General features: G+C 39.3%; 1 protein-coding gene across 1 annotated transcript in view; it reads right to left on the minus strand.

The window, feature by feature from the left end:
* IQCH (IQ motif containing H) overlaps positions 1-17864 on the minus strand; it is a 145464-nt gene that overhangs the window by 104429 nt on the left and 23171 nt on the right. Inside the window, exons 4-5 of the mRNA XM_018053786.1 lie at positions 9366-9917; positions 8613-8679 (exon numbers count right to left, since the gene is read on the minus strand). Of these exons, the coding sequence (XP_017909275.1) occupies positions 8613-8679; positions 9366-9917 (619 nt within the window). The remainder of the gene's footprint in view (positions 1-8612; positions 8680-9365; positions 9918-17864) is intronic.

Raw genomic sequence — 17864 nt, forward strand, 5'->3', positions numbered from 1 at the left:
AACTGTGGTGCTGGAGAAGAGTCTTGAGAGTCCCTTGGACTGCAAGCAGATCAAACCAGTCAAACCTAAAGAAAAGGAGTCCTGAATATTCATTGGAAGGACTGATGCTGTAGCTGAAGCTCCAATACTTTGGCCGCCTGATGTGAAGAGCCGACTCATTGGAAAAGACCCTGATGCTGGGAAAGATTAAGGGTAGGAGGAGAAGCAGGTGACAGAGGATGAGATGGTTGATGGCATCATCAACTCAGTGGACAAGAGTTTGAGCAAAGGCTGGGAGAATAGTGAAGGGCAGGGAAGCCTGGCAGGCTGCAGTCCATGGGGTCGCAGAGAGTCAGACACAACTGAGTGACTAAACAACAGCCACTAAGCTGTGGTGACTGGTCAGAGGGCAAGAGAAAACTATTATGACTGTCTACTTTCCCTTACTCCCAGTAAGAACCACCCTCCAGACAGCGTACTCCTTTCACCTCTAAACGGAAGATGGGGGATGGGTGATTGAGATCCCTAATTAGAGCTCAGAATAAGCATTCAGTAAGTATCATTGTTGTTACTATTATTTTTCCTAACCTCAGCTGAGCCAGACTTAAATTCTCGAATGGAGCTCTACTTAAATGTAGGGAAATCGTTATTATAACATGCACAAATTACTTGGGCTATCCAAATACTGCTCTTCTAGCTTATGGAGCTGCTCGACCCTAATTGCTGTCAGAGGGACCTGACTTCCCTTTTCTAAGAAGGTTCTCAGTCTTCCCTTACTGTCATTCTCTCACACGCTCTCTCCATCACTTTTCTCATTTTGTCATTACACGTTCGTTTGCTAGCTTACTTGTTTGTGGTACATCACTCCTTCCCCCTGCATCACCCTGGCTCCGTTAGCCAGACTGTAAGCTCCATCAGAACAAGAATGCTGTGATACTCCCGATCAAATGAGTCAAGGAAATGTGCCTGAAGAGCCTACTCAAAGAGTCTGTCTTTTAAATTCTTAGCCCTTTCTCTGTTGTGTTTTCATCACTCCCTCCTCTCCTTTCAACACTCATGAAGTTGATCTGGAGAATTTCTAGGGAACTCAAGGAATGGTAAGTGGGATTTGTAGCTTTCTCTAGGTCCTTATCAGCATAGAATAAAACACCACTGGCATAAAGGGACGCACTCTCTTCCTTACCACCATAGGGAAGAATACAGATTCTTTCCTTATGCCATACTCATCACCTGCAAAGTATTCATAGTTTGATAAAGTATTCCATCTTTCCTCAAAATATTATTATCTCTGCTTCATATTGAAAAATGGTACCTGAGTGTTGTCTCTGAAGTTTTCCAACTACCATACTTTTGATCTTCTATGGAACCAAGGATGCCCATTAACGGTTACTGGCTATCATTTCTCCATCTTAATTTCTGCCCTCATCTTCTTTCCCATCCCTGTCTTCACACGACACAAACTCCTATCAGATGAATCTAATTGCCTGTTTGCAGCCCAGTAAACTGGTCCTGCTAGGATTGACTTTTCCTTCGCAGCAACTGCAGAGACCCAAGAACATGAGCAAAGCCATGCTAAGCAGCTGTGACTCCTCGGGACTGTGGGTGCCTTTGTGACAGGCCCCTACTGTTGCAGTGAAATCAAGTATTCTTGAACCCTGCTTATTACTCCGTGGTTGACTCCTACTTTATTTTGTCTCCAAGTCCTATACCGTACAATTGTACCTAAGGCAGAGAGGGGGTTAATAACAAATTTCCAGTTACTACATAGTTGTCATTCATCCCGTCATTCTGACCTGAGGTGGGAGTCACCCATGTCTCAGTTTGATGAACTGGAGCAGTGGTTCTCAACCTTGTTCCCATTTGGAAACCCATGACAGGCAGTGTTCAAATGCATCACACACTCCAAAGGGCATTCGCAGGGTTACAAAAGCAGTAGCTTTAACTCTATCCGTTTCTCTTCCACTCAAGAAAGCCTGTAAGATGCAAGCTGAGCGAGGGTGGCATTATTATAGAAATCATCTTGAATTGTTCCAATTAATAAAAAGTTAAACAGCGAAACTTTGGACTCGAATAATAAAAATTTAGGGAACACGGAACATAGTTTACAAATGATTGCACATCAGCATCCTGCAGTCATCTAGAGAAATGTGATCTAGACATTATGGTTATACCCTGACTCTACTTACTTGTCCAAGTGTGAAAGCACGGGATACTGCGGTAGGAGATAAGATTCAGCAAGAAGGAGGCCTGTCTGGGTTATGTGTATGGTCCATCTAGTGCCAATTTGATGAAAATAAAGCTGAGGGTTGGGATTACCCTGGGGGTCCAGTGGTTAAGAATCTGCCTGCCACTGTAGGGGATGTTGGATTCCTGGTCAGGAAACTAAGATCCTATATGCTGCAAGGCAACTCAGCCACATGCTGCAACTTGAGAAGTCTCAGGTCTGCAACTAGAGAAAGCCCATGCACCACAACACAGACCCAGTGCAGCCAAAATACAAACAAAAAACAGATTAAAAAACTGTTCTGGGGGGCTTCAGAGGGAAATTAGAGAAATTTTTGATGAGGTACACACAAGAAACATAGGAGGTACTCAAATCTTTGTTGAGTTTTGAAAACATTCTCAAACCAAACTGGCCAAATGGATTCTGTATGGTGCTGAAAGCCTTTCCCTGAAGAGTGAAAACTTTTCCTTATTCAAACTTTTTGTCAGTGACTGGCATAGCACTGTATGCAACTAAAGACAGTGATTCTCAAAGCATGGTCTGGGGACCTGGGGGACAGGAGGCCTGGAAGGTTAAGACTCTAACGCATATATATGGAATTCAGAAAGTTGGTAATGATAACCCTGTATGCGAGACAGCAAAAGAGACACAGATGTATAAAACACTCTTTTGGACTCTGTGGGAGAGGGAGAGGGTGACATGATTTGGGAGAATGGCATTGAAACATGTGTAATATCATATACGAAACAAATCGCCAGTCCAGGTTCGATGCATGATACTGGGTGCTTGGGGCTGGTGCACTGAGACGACCCAGAGGGATGGTATGGGGAGGGAGGAGGGAGGGGGGTTCAGGATGGGGAACACGTGTATACCTGTGGTGGATTCATGTTGATGTATGGCAAAACCAATACAATATTGTAAAGTAATTAACCTCCAATTAAAATAAATAAATTTATATTTAAAAAAATAAAATGACTCTTTTCAAAATAATACTAAGATGACATTTCCCCTTTTCAATATTATCCTGCCACAAAATATAAGTTCATTGATTTCAGATTCCACATTGAAAGTAAATCTTAAAAATAATCACTGTTGAGTTTTGATATAAAATCAAAGTAGAGTTTACACAGTTATCTGAAAAGGCTATAAAATATAAAAGGTATTCCTCCCTTTTCCAAATACTTATTTGTGTGAGGCCAGGTTTTCTTCATATGCTTAAACCAAAACAGTATTGGATGCCGAAATAGACAGGAGAATCCTACTACCTTCTATTAAGAGATTTGCAAACTTGTCAACTAATGCCATTCTTCTCACCAATTTTTTTTTGGAAAAGAAAGGGTCTTTTTAAAATAAAAATGTTTTCCTAGGTTAACATTGGTAATGTGCTTACTATTGCTATTTTAATATAAACTATTTTTAAAGTATCTCAGTTTTCATTCCTAACGTGGTAGATATAAACAGATATAACCCACATAAACCAACACTCTTTAGGGTCTTCAATAGTCTTTACAAGTGTAAATTTGAGGACCACTGAGCAGAAATTTTATTATTTTTTATGATAAGGAGATGAAAAATATATTTTACCTTAGTATAAGTAAGACTTTCTTTGAACCATATCCTAATATTAATCATTTCATCAAAAGCCAGGAGCTGATGTCCGTTGACACCCATTTGAATGCTGTTTCTGTATTTTAGGGTACAACATCTGATAGATAGCTCAAGTCCAAATGGGTCATTTAATATTACAAGGTCATGGGACCAACCCTGATCTAACCAGTGAATGCATGTTGATGTGGATTACTTGGATGAGTACAACATGGATGAATAGAAATGTGTTTTCATTTTAACTGGGGCTATAAAGAAATCTGAAAGTTTTAAGCATATTTTATTCCTGATCCCCAAAGATTTGGATTTTCTGGGAACTGCTGTCTGGAAGATCTTGGCAGTACATGTGTTTCAAAAATCTAGTGTGGCGGAATCATAACTAAACTGAGGATTCCATCCCTCTTGCCAAAATACACTTTGAAGGCTGCAAAGATTTGACTGAAAGTCCTGATTTCCCAGCCCTGAGGTGAAAGCAGAAGAAATGTATCGTGTCTTTGAGTCGTCAGCTTGAAGTGGGAAAGTAGAAAAGGGTCAATGTGCTCAGAGGCACAGTAAAAATGTGATTTGAGATACACTCCTCTGGGCTCTGGTCCCAGACCTGATCACAAATGAAAGTGAGCACAGTTCTTACCTTCTGGTGAAACGGGAGTGGGGTTAGGAAGGAGTTGTCTCATGAGCATTTGGGATATAGCAGTTGTGCATAAAAGTTAGTTTCTCTATCTTTCAGGCTTTTGTGACAATACAGAGCAACAGAAGAACATTTTCATAAGCCTTGCAGTAACAGGATCCATAATTTTATGGACTGGAGTATCTTGGAGACCAGGAATTCTGTTAGCCTCAAGGATAATTTGCTGAAATAATGCACAGATGGAAAAAAAATGAGGCTGAACTATATACATTCCTTTTTGCCATTAAATAGGCAATGAAATAAAAGATCACATGGAGAAAAGGGGAATTCCCACCTCAATACATTATTCCCTATTTGTATTTTAAAGGAGGAAGAGAAGTGACAGAGGATGGTCATCACTGGGAGTTTAATTGGTTGCAGCAGCCTCATTTACCTGTTCACGGTATCAGAACCCCATACTCGGCACATCTCATTTAATGTTAACATATTTTAAAATGCCAGTGAGCTTAAGAGTAGCAGCAAGTGATGCACTGTAATAAAGAAGCAGGGGGGTTAAATTAAAAGTAGAGGAAGTAACCTGGCCAAAGAAACTGGAAGCAGAATTCGTTTGTAGGTTTTATTTAGACCTCTGATTTTTCTAGAGGAATTAGGATTCTTTATTGCAGTTCTTACTTACCTTGACTGATAGATTTTACTTAAAATAGACCCTAGTATTCTATTCCTGCTATGAACCATAGTAGATTATTTTGTTATAATTATATTTCATTAATAAAAATGATAAAAATGTGCAATATCCAATTAAGAGATGAGACTATATAACCTGGAAAGGATTACTTTCTTTTCATCATCTTATAAAATTACAAAGCCAGTCTGTTTCTTGGAACAATTAATCAACAATATCCTACCTCTCCTGTTGGTTAAAAATTGCTAAAACTTTCTGTTACATCTGGGAGTACTTCCCAAAATATATAACAGCAAGTCATGTCTTTCAAAGAGGTGATGGCTCTGCAGTGTATAACTGTGTTCATGCTCATCAAGCCATAGATTTTTAAATACATGGTAAATATTTTGTGGTCAAAACTACTGAGAGGCCATCCTTTGTGCGACTGGGGTCTGGAGAATGCAATTACTCCTGTGTGTGCAACACTGCATCCACAGATAACCAAATGCCTACAACTGTAATATATTATGCAGTTATCAGCTACTAAGCTTTCATTTTGGGGTTTTAAATAAGTTAGTGCAAGCCCAATTGGTTGGCACATGGTATAATTATTTCTGGGGCTAATTCCACACCAGATCTGATTAGAAGTCTCCTACGGAAATAGTAACAGAGGACAAGGCTGCAACTTGTATTAAATATGTACCTGAATCCTACACACCTACCAACTGATTTTGAATAGTGAATCCCTCTCAATTATGGGAATTAAATGACTATATTGAATAGATTTAGGGGGCATGTATTTAGAGAAAAAATTGCTTCACTTGCACATACTTCTATGATCACAAATTATGTAGATAAGTCTCCAGTCTCCAGGTGACAAAGTAGGCATGTTGTGGCCAGCTGAAATCTTCTTCAAGTACTCCCAGGGGAAGTGTATAAAATAAAAAGGTATGTTATCATCATTGGTAGCTCAGATAGTAAAGAATCTGCCTGCAATGCAGGAGAGCCGGGTTCGATCCCTGGGTCAGGAAGATCCCCTGGATAAGGGAATGGCAACCCACTCCAGTATTCTGGCCTGGAGAACTCCATGAACAAAGGGGCCTGGAAGGCTACCATCCATGGGGTTGCAGAGTCAGACACTACTGAGCAACTAATAAGGAAGGAAAGGAATCATTAAAAAAAAAAAAAGGAGGTATGGTTTGAGAACTATGCCTGTGGTATAGGTACCAGGTGACAGTTTAAGTTATTTAAATCCAATTTAATGTTCACAGTCATTTCATAACCTAAAGCATAAATTTTAGAAACAAACACAATATGATCAAAGCCCAGGTATTATTCTCTTGTGAAAATTTGAAATTGGGCTTTTTAAATACTCAGTTGAGAAAAATACCTGAGCTTATTCTTATCTCTTAGAAAATACATGATTAGCAACATTTTTTGCTCACCTAAAATGCGTTATTATGTTGTTAACAAGCAAAAATTACTGCAATAAAGAAAATGTTCAAATTTAGTATGTATTTAAACTGAGCATGAGTAATCTAGAAGAAAGCTAATTTTACTATCAGATGTAAAATAATGTCTTCTAGTTATAGTTTCTGTCCAGGTTATTTCTGTTGTTGTGTAGTCCCTAAGTTGTGTCAGACTCTTTTGCCACCCCATGGACTATAACCCACCAGGTCCCTCTGTCCATGGGATTTCCCAGGCAAGAATATTGGCGTGGGTTGCCATTTCCTTCTCCAGGGGATCTTCTTGACTACTACTTAATTTATACTCAGTAATCTCTTTTTGGAATTTTAAGACAGCTTCATTTAAAATTATATTTTATTAATCAATTTATATTACTATCTGTTACTTTCATAAGTTGACCTCTTTGGAGGCTTGTTTTCTATTAGGCTTTTCTGCAGGGCTGACTGCTTGGGGCTGCAGAGTCAGAAGGTAGGGTATAGGAGGGAAGAAATTTGTGAAATTGGGTTTATAATAACTTTGTGCTTGTCAACACTAAAAGCATGGGGGTCTTATTTCTATTTATAGTTCTGAATAAAATAGAGCCTGCAAGACAAACTTTCCCACATGATATCAGGTCAGGTCCACAATTAGTTGCAGAAGCAAAAGGCTTTTGTACCTTATTCTAAGGACTCGAGCCAGTTAATTGGGTCTGCAATTAGCCTCTCTGGTTGTAATCAATTACAAGTGCAATTTCTGTGTGTGAACTAATTTTGTGTGCAAAAGTAGTCCCACCAAAACAAAAGCCTAAGTTAGAATGAAATTCAGCTCTGTCTTACCTCACTTACATCCCAGGAAGGAACCAATTTTTTCTGTGAGTCTTGAAGAAAGACATAACCTAAAAGTATCTAAGCAACTGAAGTATTTTTCTTAACTTTTCTACAAGTACTTAGATGTAAATACTTTAAAATCTAGGAAAGTGTACATTACTTTATTACTAATACTTAATTAATTTAACATATCATCTTAATTATATTTACATAATTATTAAAAATTTTTTGCTTCTCATGTGTTAGTTTCTATACTATGCATAAGTACCCAAACTCATATACACAAATAAATTACAATCAAGAATTCCAGTACAATAGATCACTTAATGCGTTGCTCTACTTAAAAGGCCTTAATATGTAACATGAAGATTCAATGAGTTTTACTGTCTGTCAAAACTCTATCAAGTCAGCTTGGGAAATTTGGCCTCGACCAAGGAAATTTAACACACTTGACAGATAAAAAGCAAAACAAAACAAAACAAAGATGCAAATGAATCCCAAACATTTTGACAGCAGTTGATGTTTTAAAGGAACTTCCAACATACATTTCTGAAATTCCCAATATCATTTTGGCATACCTATTTTACTACTGTGTTGCAGACAACAGCTTTTAAGTTCCCCAATTCATAAATGTAATTAAATAATTACATTAGTGCTAATTAACATGAAACTGCAGATTATTTAAGCGCAAAAAACACTATTCAACTTCTTAATTATTCTTGTTCACACAGCATTTCCTTTTGCTCAGGCGCCCTAGGTGCAAATAAAGCATCCCATCTGCTCGTAATTAGAACTAAATAATTTCAGAGAATGTAGCTTATCATTTTGACTGCACATTTGATTAAAAACAGTGTACAAGCAATATCCTGGCTTATTGGCGTAACAACAACAACGCGCACAAGCCTGTGTTCTTCCATCATTAAAGAAGATCGAAAACATTATCTGTTATTTCAGGGGGAAAAATACAACTTTTTAGTTCATTTCATACAGATGAAAGCGAATTACAGCAAATCACCTCTCCACTGAATAGCAGCCCCCACATAATGACTTTATTTGCTTAATCCCCAAATTAAACGCCGTCTCGAGCGAGGGCCCTGTGTTATTACTCTCATCATGTCGAGAACATTTTCCTGCCGAGACCAATTTGAATAAAACAAGGGGCCTTCCTTGAACTCAATCAAGGAGCCATAATGTGGTGGGTAATAGAGGTTGCTGATAGATTTGCAGGCAAAAGTGTTATACCTAATGATGGGATATGGATAATAGTCCTCCTGGAGGTCCTGATGCGATTCCAGTTGGCTGCCAGATGCTAAAAATCAAGAAGAGCATTGATCAGTGACAGGAAGCTGTAGTGGATTCATCTAGTCAAACTTCAGCTGTTTTTCCACTGTACAGTTAAGCCAGGCATAAATTATATTAATTGATTTAATTACATACTTAAAACATCTTCCCCAATTAATTTAATTAGGTGGCTACATGATGCTACTGGCAGGGGAAGATTAGAGGCAGCTCACTTAATTAACAGAATATGAATGAAAAAAAGAGAAAGCAAACATAAATGAAATTGTGAGCACTAATTAAAAGGCTGTCTGCAAACTTAAATACTTTCTGACAAAGTGGTGACAGCAATGGAGACAAGAGAGGATTTTTTTTTCCCCTAGCAAATTAAAGTGCCCAGGAGGTATATATAGGGAGAAAAGGTAATGCAGTTAAAACATTGATTTTCTGACAGAACTACCATAGTCAAAGTGAAGGGACTTTTTTTCTACAGAAAAATTGCAACAGATTTTGCAGGCACAAAAGCCTGATTCCTTATTAGGGCTAAAATATGATGTAGAGACAAATGTAGGGTTTGTGCATTGCACATTAAAGGGAATGGAGGGGGTAGGGAGTTGGAGAGAGAGAAGGGAGATAAAGAGACAACTTACTGCAATCGTTCAAGTGAGAAATGTTTAGAAAAAGAGGTCTGCCTTAACAGCTGGCAGCCTTGTGTACCTTGGCTCGGATGCGGAAATTCTCCAGGTGTCTTTCACGTGATTCCTTCAGAAGCTTCCTGAGCCGGGTCTTATGGCAATGTAAGAGCCACGCGATGGCGATGACACCTGATGCCCACTTCTGCCGGCGATAAGACAGGAAATGTCTTCTTGCTTTGTAGCATTTCCACGTGGCTTGGATCTTCACGACAGCCTCTGTCCTTCCATCCTGGCCCTTGTACCTCTGTCCTGGAAGATTTAACATCATTTGGATGTCAAATGGGTTCTCGAACACTGAGAGAAGGTCGTATCTGGTAAGTTTATTCTTCAGCTCAAACTCTGGAAGGAGCGTTACTAAACTGTTAGCTTTTATTTTGACTTCTGGTATCGCATAGTCCTTGAGAAACTTCTCGATGTGTTCCAAGAGAGAAAAAATACTTCCCCAAGACAAACTGAAATGCTCCTTGAAAGCTAAGAAGTCCGGGGCTGTCTTGTCTACAACGCCATTGTAAATAAAAAAGTCATAATCCCACAGTGATCTCTGGGTCTTAGAAGGTGCTGTCACTTTCACGGCCTGGGGAAGGAAAGTGTTGGCAGAGATGAAATAACTGAATGGTCAACACATACACTATCACATTAACATTTATTACCTGAGAATGGGAGGATACGAATCACAGTTCTGATTTAATACATACATCATACATGTCATAATAGGAAAGTCTTACTGTCATATAATCATCAGACTCATTGCCAGAAGAATATCTTAGAGGTTGCTCAAAGCTATAACCATTCTTACAAAAGTGTTGTAAAACTGATCACATAAAAATCGTGCATCTAGTTCACTTTGATATGGTGAGCTGACCCCATAATCTCTGTGATTTACTTTTCACACATGCATGAATGGAAGCATGTCACTGTTTTCTTGTTCATAAATTATCCACCAATCCTGAAAAATAGAATGAAGGCTTTCTTTGCAGTTTCTACGACTCCTTCAGATAAGCCCCTCAAAGCTGCCCTGTCTGTTCTGAACTTTTCTAACAGATCAGCACTTTCCAGCATTTTGGAGTTCTTCTGTCACCTTCTCTGAATATCCAGGAATTAGTTTTATAAAAAGCATTATGTTGTATGTTATCACCCTTGCCACTTTCAAGGTTTATCTTCACATGTTCTTTTATTAAATCTGGACACTTCTTAGGGACATATCTGGAGCTATCCCCAGGCAGACAGAATCTGAAATTTCACAATTAAAACAAAAAAATATTGCTTTTCATTTTGTTCCTATCAGTACTGATTGAGTTTTAAGTCATGAAAACATATTATTTTTATTTTTAAATGTCAAGAGGCATTCTCTAAGAATGAGATTATTGGGCAGTTTTTTTATTCTTTACACTTTTCTGCATGAAAAAAACTGAACAAATGCTATTTTAAAAATAAAATAAGAGATTTGGATGACAACAAGCAATATGTGTCATACATACATTGCTTTAAAAAACAGAAAAAAGGAAAAGGAAATTTTGTGTCACTGTCCTCTATGAAACTACTTGCATTTCATTATTTAAACCCATGGTACTAGAAAAACAGACTTTCTGCCCCATGGTCTAAATGAGTCCTATGGCCTGAGGTGTGAGGGGCGTAGGTGTTTCAGGTCCTGCCTTCTCGTTAGTCAACTAGGTATCAGCTTAACTGTGCTGACTGCTTCTCACTAGGGGATTTAAGGAACAGATTGTCTTCAATATGTCAACATTTTCAGGTGCATAAACTCCATCTCTACCAGATTATAGATTAAGAATTTTCACAAAACACAAAGGAAAAAAAGAGCCAGTTAATTTATCAATGACTGTTATTCCACAACACTGTGCTGAGTATTACTACGTTAAATTGTGCATGCTTTGTCTTTACTAAACAAATGTTAACTGATATTAACTAACAAATTCAAAGCAGAAAGGTAAGAGAAAAGCAAGCCCAAAGATATATTTACAATAAAACCACAGTAAGGAAACACAAGGGGGAAAAAAAAATCACCTTTCAATTCTTTTTCTTTTCTTAGGTTCCAGGCAGTAGAGTAATTAATTAGGCTGCCATCTCAAGTAAAAATGCTGAAAAGCAAGTGTTAAGTTTGAAAGGGGGTAATTTCCTTGAATTTTGAAGCAGACTTGTATAGCAACAAACTTTTGCATACTTTCTGAGTCATTATAGGCATAAGAACAATGGAGAAAGAATTTTACCAAGACTCTAGCCCTTTCTGAGCTAATCAAGACTCTAAAAGAGAATGCAAACTATTTGGTAGATGGAAACAAATTCCTTTTTCTTGGACGGGCAAGAGGGAGTTAGCGAAGCAATGCTTCCTTCGGCAGACATCAACCCTGGCAGGAAGAGCTTAGCTCCTGGTAGAAGACAAGGGGCACGTGTTCCAAAAGCAGTATCACTTGGCTACCTTTCTGCCTTCCTTCAAGAAAGAAGATGGTGGGAAGGTTAGAATTCAGAGAAGAATGGCAGTACTTCATCACTGAGGGACAGACATGCAGAATAATCACAGACGTACAGAACTGGCTGGTCCTGCCAGTTACGTGGTTGATTTTGTGAACAAGACCCTGAGATTCCTATAAGAAGCACAGCTATGAACGAAAGATTCACCAGAAAGTCTTGTCTCCTTGGTAATATTAAACTAGTTTTGAAATTTCTTTTCTTTACAATGAGTTGTGTGGAATTGGAGCAATCTTGGGAGAAGTTTAGAAAGGAGTGGACTCTTAAGCCTCTATTAGACAGTGCCCTTCCAGGGAGTAGGTCTAGGGCATTGACACAGCAGCAAATGCATCTAAGACCTTTTGAAAGAATAGCTGTGCAGTGGGAATGGGGTGACCGAATTGCACAGGGGCTGTTTTAGAACAAAGGGATTACACCTCCCTACCTTCTTGGATGATATTCCAGTAAAGACATGCTCTCAAAGGAAACACACTCTTGGACATCAAATAGACCATTCAGGCACAGGGAAGCTATGGGTTTAGAGTCAGCTAAAGCATAACTGTAGTACATCTGTCACGGAGAATGCCACACTTGGGAACACTTTAGACTTGGAGCAAGAAAAGACATGTCTCTCAAGAGAAAGGCTTCCCAAATTAAAGCAGTGCATCAGCACTGTGAGATCCATTGAGCAGGTAAAGACAAAGCTGCTTCACAGCCTGCTAGGAATGAGAGCCCTGATTAAAGGTCACGCCATGCTTCAGGTTCTGGTTCCTTCTGCTATTCTTCCCTTACTATTTATCTCCATGAACTTGTCGACAATTATTTCTTGCTTTCTTTCCTCCTTCCTTCCTCATTCTCTCCTTCCTTCCTTCTTTTCCCTCTCTCTCTCCCTTTCTTTTTCCTCTCCTTCCTCTTCTCCTCCCAGCCGCTTTCTCTCTCCTCTCTTTTAAGATGTGCTGTACTACCTACCGATACAGTGCTACTGACTCAGTGGCCACACTGCTTCCTTCTAGCAGTGACGGTTGTCTATTGCGCCATCTGCATACTCACCTAGTTCTTTTCAGGACACCAGTCACACCTTTGTGAGATGCCTGGCCTTACTAATCAGCCCACATAGAGTCCAAATCTGTGGCTGTGGCCTAACTATTAGCATCCTGTTCTAACTGAGTCAACTAGCTTGGAAATTCTCTTCTTCATTTGCAAAGTGGAATTATTAACTAGGTGACTTTGAGAGTTTTTGGAGCAGTTATTTAGATAAAAAATTCAAAGTCTGAAACAAGCAGAAAGGCAGGATGTTGTTGTTCAGTCACTGAGTCAGGTCCGACTCTTTGCAACCCCATGGACTGTAGCATGCCAGGCTTCCCTGTCCTTCGCTATTACCCGTAGCTTACTCACATTCATGTCCAGTGTGTTGGTGATGCCATCCAACCATCTCACACTCCTTTGTCCCCTTCTCCTCCTGCCTTCAATCTTTCCCAGCATCAGGGTCTTTTCCAGTGAGTCAGCTCCTTGCATCAGATGGGCAAAGTATTGGAGCTTCAGCTTCGGCATCAGTCCTTCCAATGAATATTCAAGGTTAATTTTCGTTAGGATTGACTGGTTTGATCTCACTGTCCAAGGGACTCTAAAGAGTCTTCTCCAACACCACAGTTCAAAGGCATCAATCCTTTAGCGCTCAGCCTTTTTTATTGTCCAGCTTTCACATCTGTACATGACCACTGGAAAAATCATAGCTTTGACTATATGGACTTTTGTCAACAAAGTAATGTCTCTGTTTTTTAATATACTGTCTGGGTTTGTCACAGCTTTTCTTCCAAGGGGCAAGCATCTTTTAATTTTACGGCTGCAGTCATCTTACATAGTAATTTAAAGCCCAAGAAAATAAAATCTCTCACTGTTTTCATTGTTTCCCCGTTTTTAGCCATGAAGTGATGGGACCAGATGCCATGATCTTAGTTTTTAGAATGTTGACTTTTATGCCAGCTTTTTCACTCTCCTTTTTCACCTTCATAAAGAGGCTCTTCAGTTCCTCTTTGCTTTCTGCCATAAGGGTGGTGTCATCTGCATATCTGAAGTTATTGATATTTCTGCCTGCAACCTTGAATCTAGCTTGTGCTTCATCCAGCCTGGCATTTCTCATGATGTACTCAGCCTATAAGTTAAATAAGCAGGGTGACAATATATAGCCTTAATGTACTCCTTTTCCTATTTGGAACCAGTCTGTTTTTCCATATCTAGTTCTAACTGTTGCTTTTTGACCTGTATACAGGTTTCTCAGGAGGCAGGTAAGGTGGTCTGGTATTCCCATCGCTTTAAGAATTTTCCAAAAAAAAAGAATTTTCCAAGTTTATTGTGATCCACACAGTCAAATGTTTTAGCATAGTCAATGAAGCAGGAGTAGATGTTTTTCTGTAACTCTCTTGCTTTTTCTAGATTCAACAGATGTTGGAAATTTGATCTCTAGTTCCTCTGCCTTTTCTAAATCCAGCTTGAATATCTAGAAGTTCTTGATTCACACACTGTTGAAGCCTAGCTTGAAGGATTTTGAGCATTACTTTGCTAGCATGTGAAATGAGTGTAATTGTGTGGTAGTCTGAACATTCTTTGGCACTGCTCTTTGGGATTGGAATGAAAACTGACCTTTTCCAGTCCTGTGAGAGTTTCCAAATTTGCTGGCATATTGAGTGCAGCACTTTCACAGCATCATCTTTCAGGATCTGAAATAGCTCAGCTGGAATTCCATCACCTCCACTAGCTTGGTTCGTAGTGATGCTTCCCAAGGTCCACTTGACTTCATGCTACAGGATGTCTGACTCTAGGTGAGTGATCACACCATTCTGGTTATCCAGGTCATACAGATTTTTTTTGTATAGTTCTTCTGTGCATTCTTGCCACCTCTTCTTAATATCTTCTGCTTCTGTTAGGTCCATACCGTTTCTGTCCTTTATTGTGCCTATCTTTGCATGAAATGTTCCTTTGATACCTGTAATTTCCTTGAAGAGAGCTCTAGTCTTTCCCATTCTATTGTTTTCCTCTATGTCTTTGCATTGTTCACTTAAAAAGGGCTTCTTATCTCTCCCTGCTAGTCTTTGGAATTCTGCATTCAGATGGGTGTATCTTTCCTTTTCTCCTTTGCCTTTTGCTTCTTCTTTTCTCAGCTATTTGTAAGGCCTCCTCAGACAGCCATTTTCCCTTTTTAATTTCTTTTTCTTGGGGGTGGTTTTGATCACTGCCTCCTGTATAATGTTATGAACCTCCATCCATAGTTCTTTAGGCACTCTGCATATCAGATCTAATCCTTTGAATCTACTAATCACTTCTACTCTATTATCATAAGGGATGTGATTTAGGTCATACCTGAATGGCCTAATGGTTTTCCCTATGTTCTTCAATTTAAGTCTGAATTGTGCAATCAAGGAGTTCATGATCTGAGCCACAGTCAGCTCCCAGTCTTGTTTTTGCTGACTATATAGAGCTTCTCCATCTTCAGCTATAAAGAACATAATCAATCTGATTTTGGTATTGACTGTCTGGTGATATCAGTCCGTGTGTAGACTTGGTCTGCTGGCAGAGGGTATTGGAAGAGGGTGTTTGCTATGACCAGTGCGGATGATGATTACCTATATCAGTAAGTTACAGATGTGAAGAAAAAAAGACAGGCCCAGTATTAGCTTCTAAAATTCAGACATAACCGCCTCAAAGAAAAATTCCAAGGAAAAGAAAGGCATGTGTTTAAATCTAATATGAACGTTTTCATCAAAAATGTTCTTTTCAAACATGCGGATAGCATGTGGATATGGGATTAAACTGTAGCCAAGGATCTCTAAATTGGATTTAAACAAGATTTCCTGGTGGTAAATGCTCCAGTTCTTGGGATAACCCAACATGGATATCACCTTTAGAGAATGATTTGCCTAGAAGGATAGACTAAACCACTTTTGAATCTATTAGCCAATGTTCAGTTTCTCAAACAATCAGACATATCCACTAGCAATTAACCTAACCAGTTTCACTGTGTGAAAAAGATTAAGTTCTTCCTGCCATTATGGCTCTAACGGACAGCTTAGTTCAGAGTATGAATGGAGTAACCTCCAGAGATGGAGAATTCATTACTCCCTGATGACCAGGGATGCCATTTGCCTGGCCTGTTCTTTAATATTCACTACGGGTTTACAGTGTGTTAAGGTTTGCACAGAACAGACACCAAAACCTCAGCCTGCTAGACTTGTTTGAAAGATACATACAATATTCAGAGACAACAGCTGACCTCATCAGGGTTCAAGAATTGAGCCCAATCACAGACCTGAACTTTAGAGCATGAGGAGTCTTGAATGTTACTGGCCTCACCTTTAACCCAAATAAGATATTGTGGGTCCAGGGAAATGAGCCTTGACCTTGAAGTCTGACCAACCTGGGATCAAGTCCAAGTCCAAGTCAAGTCTGCTACCCTGTGCTATGTATTCTTGGACAACTTACCATCTGCTATAGACTAAATGTTTGTGTCCTCACAAATTTCATATGTTGAAGCCTTAGTCCCCAGAGAAGGGCCTTTGAGAGGTAATTAGAACATGAGAGTAGAGTCTTCATGATGAGATTAGTGCCCTTATGAGAAGAGACAAAAGAGATCTCTTTCTCTACCATGTGAAGATACAACAAGAAGGCAGCCATTGTCAAACCAGAAAGAAGGTTCTCATCAGAACCCAGCCAGACTGGCACCCTGACCTTGGACTGCCAGCCTCCAGAACTATGAGAATTAAAGTTTGCTGTTTAAACCACACATTCTATGATATTTCATTATAGCAGCCTGAGTGGACTATGACAACATCCTTTCTGACACGTTTCTTATTTGTAAAAATGAGAGGTTCCTATGAAGTTGTTGTGAAGATTAGAATATAGGTAAAGACTTTTTCACTGCCTGTTAAACCAACCCTGATGAACATGCCAGAGAACCATGGTATGGTGGAAAAGTGATGGATCTGAAGAAGATTAAGGATCTAGGTTGTCACCACCTTCCTCTGTGGCCTCTGTAGGAAGTCACTTCTCCCATGGGGTTTCAATTTACAACAGGGCACTTCTAATTTTGACCCTCTATGTCTCTCTGACTTACAGTGTTACCTCTCCAGTACTATCTGTGTTTAATATACGCCTGGAGCTAGTCAGGCCATCAAATCAAAGGCAAACATCTCCTATAGCTTTACTTCATGTACCAAGAAAGACACCCAGGTTTGTTTTTCCCCCCCTTTTCTAGCTTTTATACAGGAAACTCTAGCAACTTACAAACTTATTTACAAACTTAGTTAACCCAAACTTACAAACTTATTTAACCCAAATAAAATATTGTAGGTCCAGGGAAATGAGCCTTGGCCTTGAAGTCTGACCAACCTGGGATCAAGTCCAAGTCCAAGTCAAGTCTGCTATAATAGTGAAATAGCTACCTGCACCAACTCTGTGTAAGATGGTCATGGGGAGAGAATCCCAAAAGGAGATAGTCCAGTATTTTAGGGTCAGCAAATCAACAGAACTGCTCTCAGTTTGTAGGACATAGAAACTGCATAAGCCTTAAGGGTCAGTTAAAAGTGAGAGACTTACTTACACCCTTACAAAGAGACTAAACAACAAAGATGAACTCATTGAGTTGAGCATAAAGGCCACTCAGATCAGCAGCAATCCTCCAGGGATTTCTGTAATTGTTTTGGAAGTCTATATTTAAATGATTTTTCCTGAACTCTGAAACACTTCCTGAGGAGAAAAAAATATCCTCATCTCTGGATGCATTCTTTTGGAGCAAAGCCACTCAATGGATCCAGTTCTGACTGAAGATCAAACAACAAAATCAAAAGACTTTTTAAATAGATGGAATCTATATTTGGTCAATGTGAAGTCTCCTTTTCCAGAGACGTTTTGTTTTACTGCTGCACTGATTTCATCTTTCCTGCTGCCCTTCTGCTACTCTCTGAGGGAGTGTGACATAGTTCAGGGCCTCTTGGACAATTATGATGGATGGGTAGAACCTGCTAGGGATATGTACCGAATAGCATGGGAATCCAGAGCAGACTGG

Source organism: Capra hircus, chromosome 10, assembly GCF_001704415.2.
Source record: "Capra hircus breed San Clemente chromosome 10, ASM170441v1, whole genome shotgun sequence".
NCBI lineage: Eukaryota > Metazoa > Chordata > Mammalia > Artiodactyla > Bovidae > Capra > Capra hircus.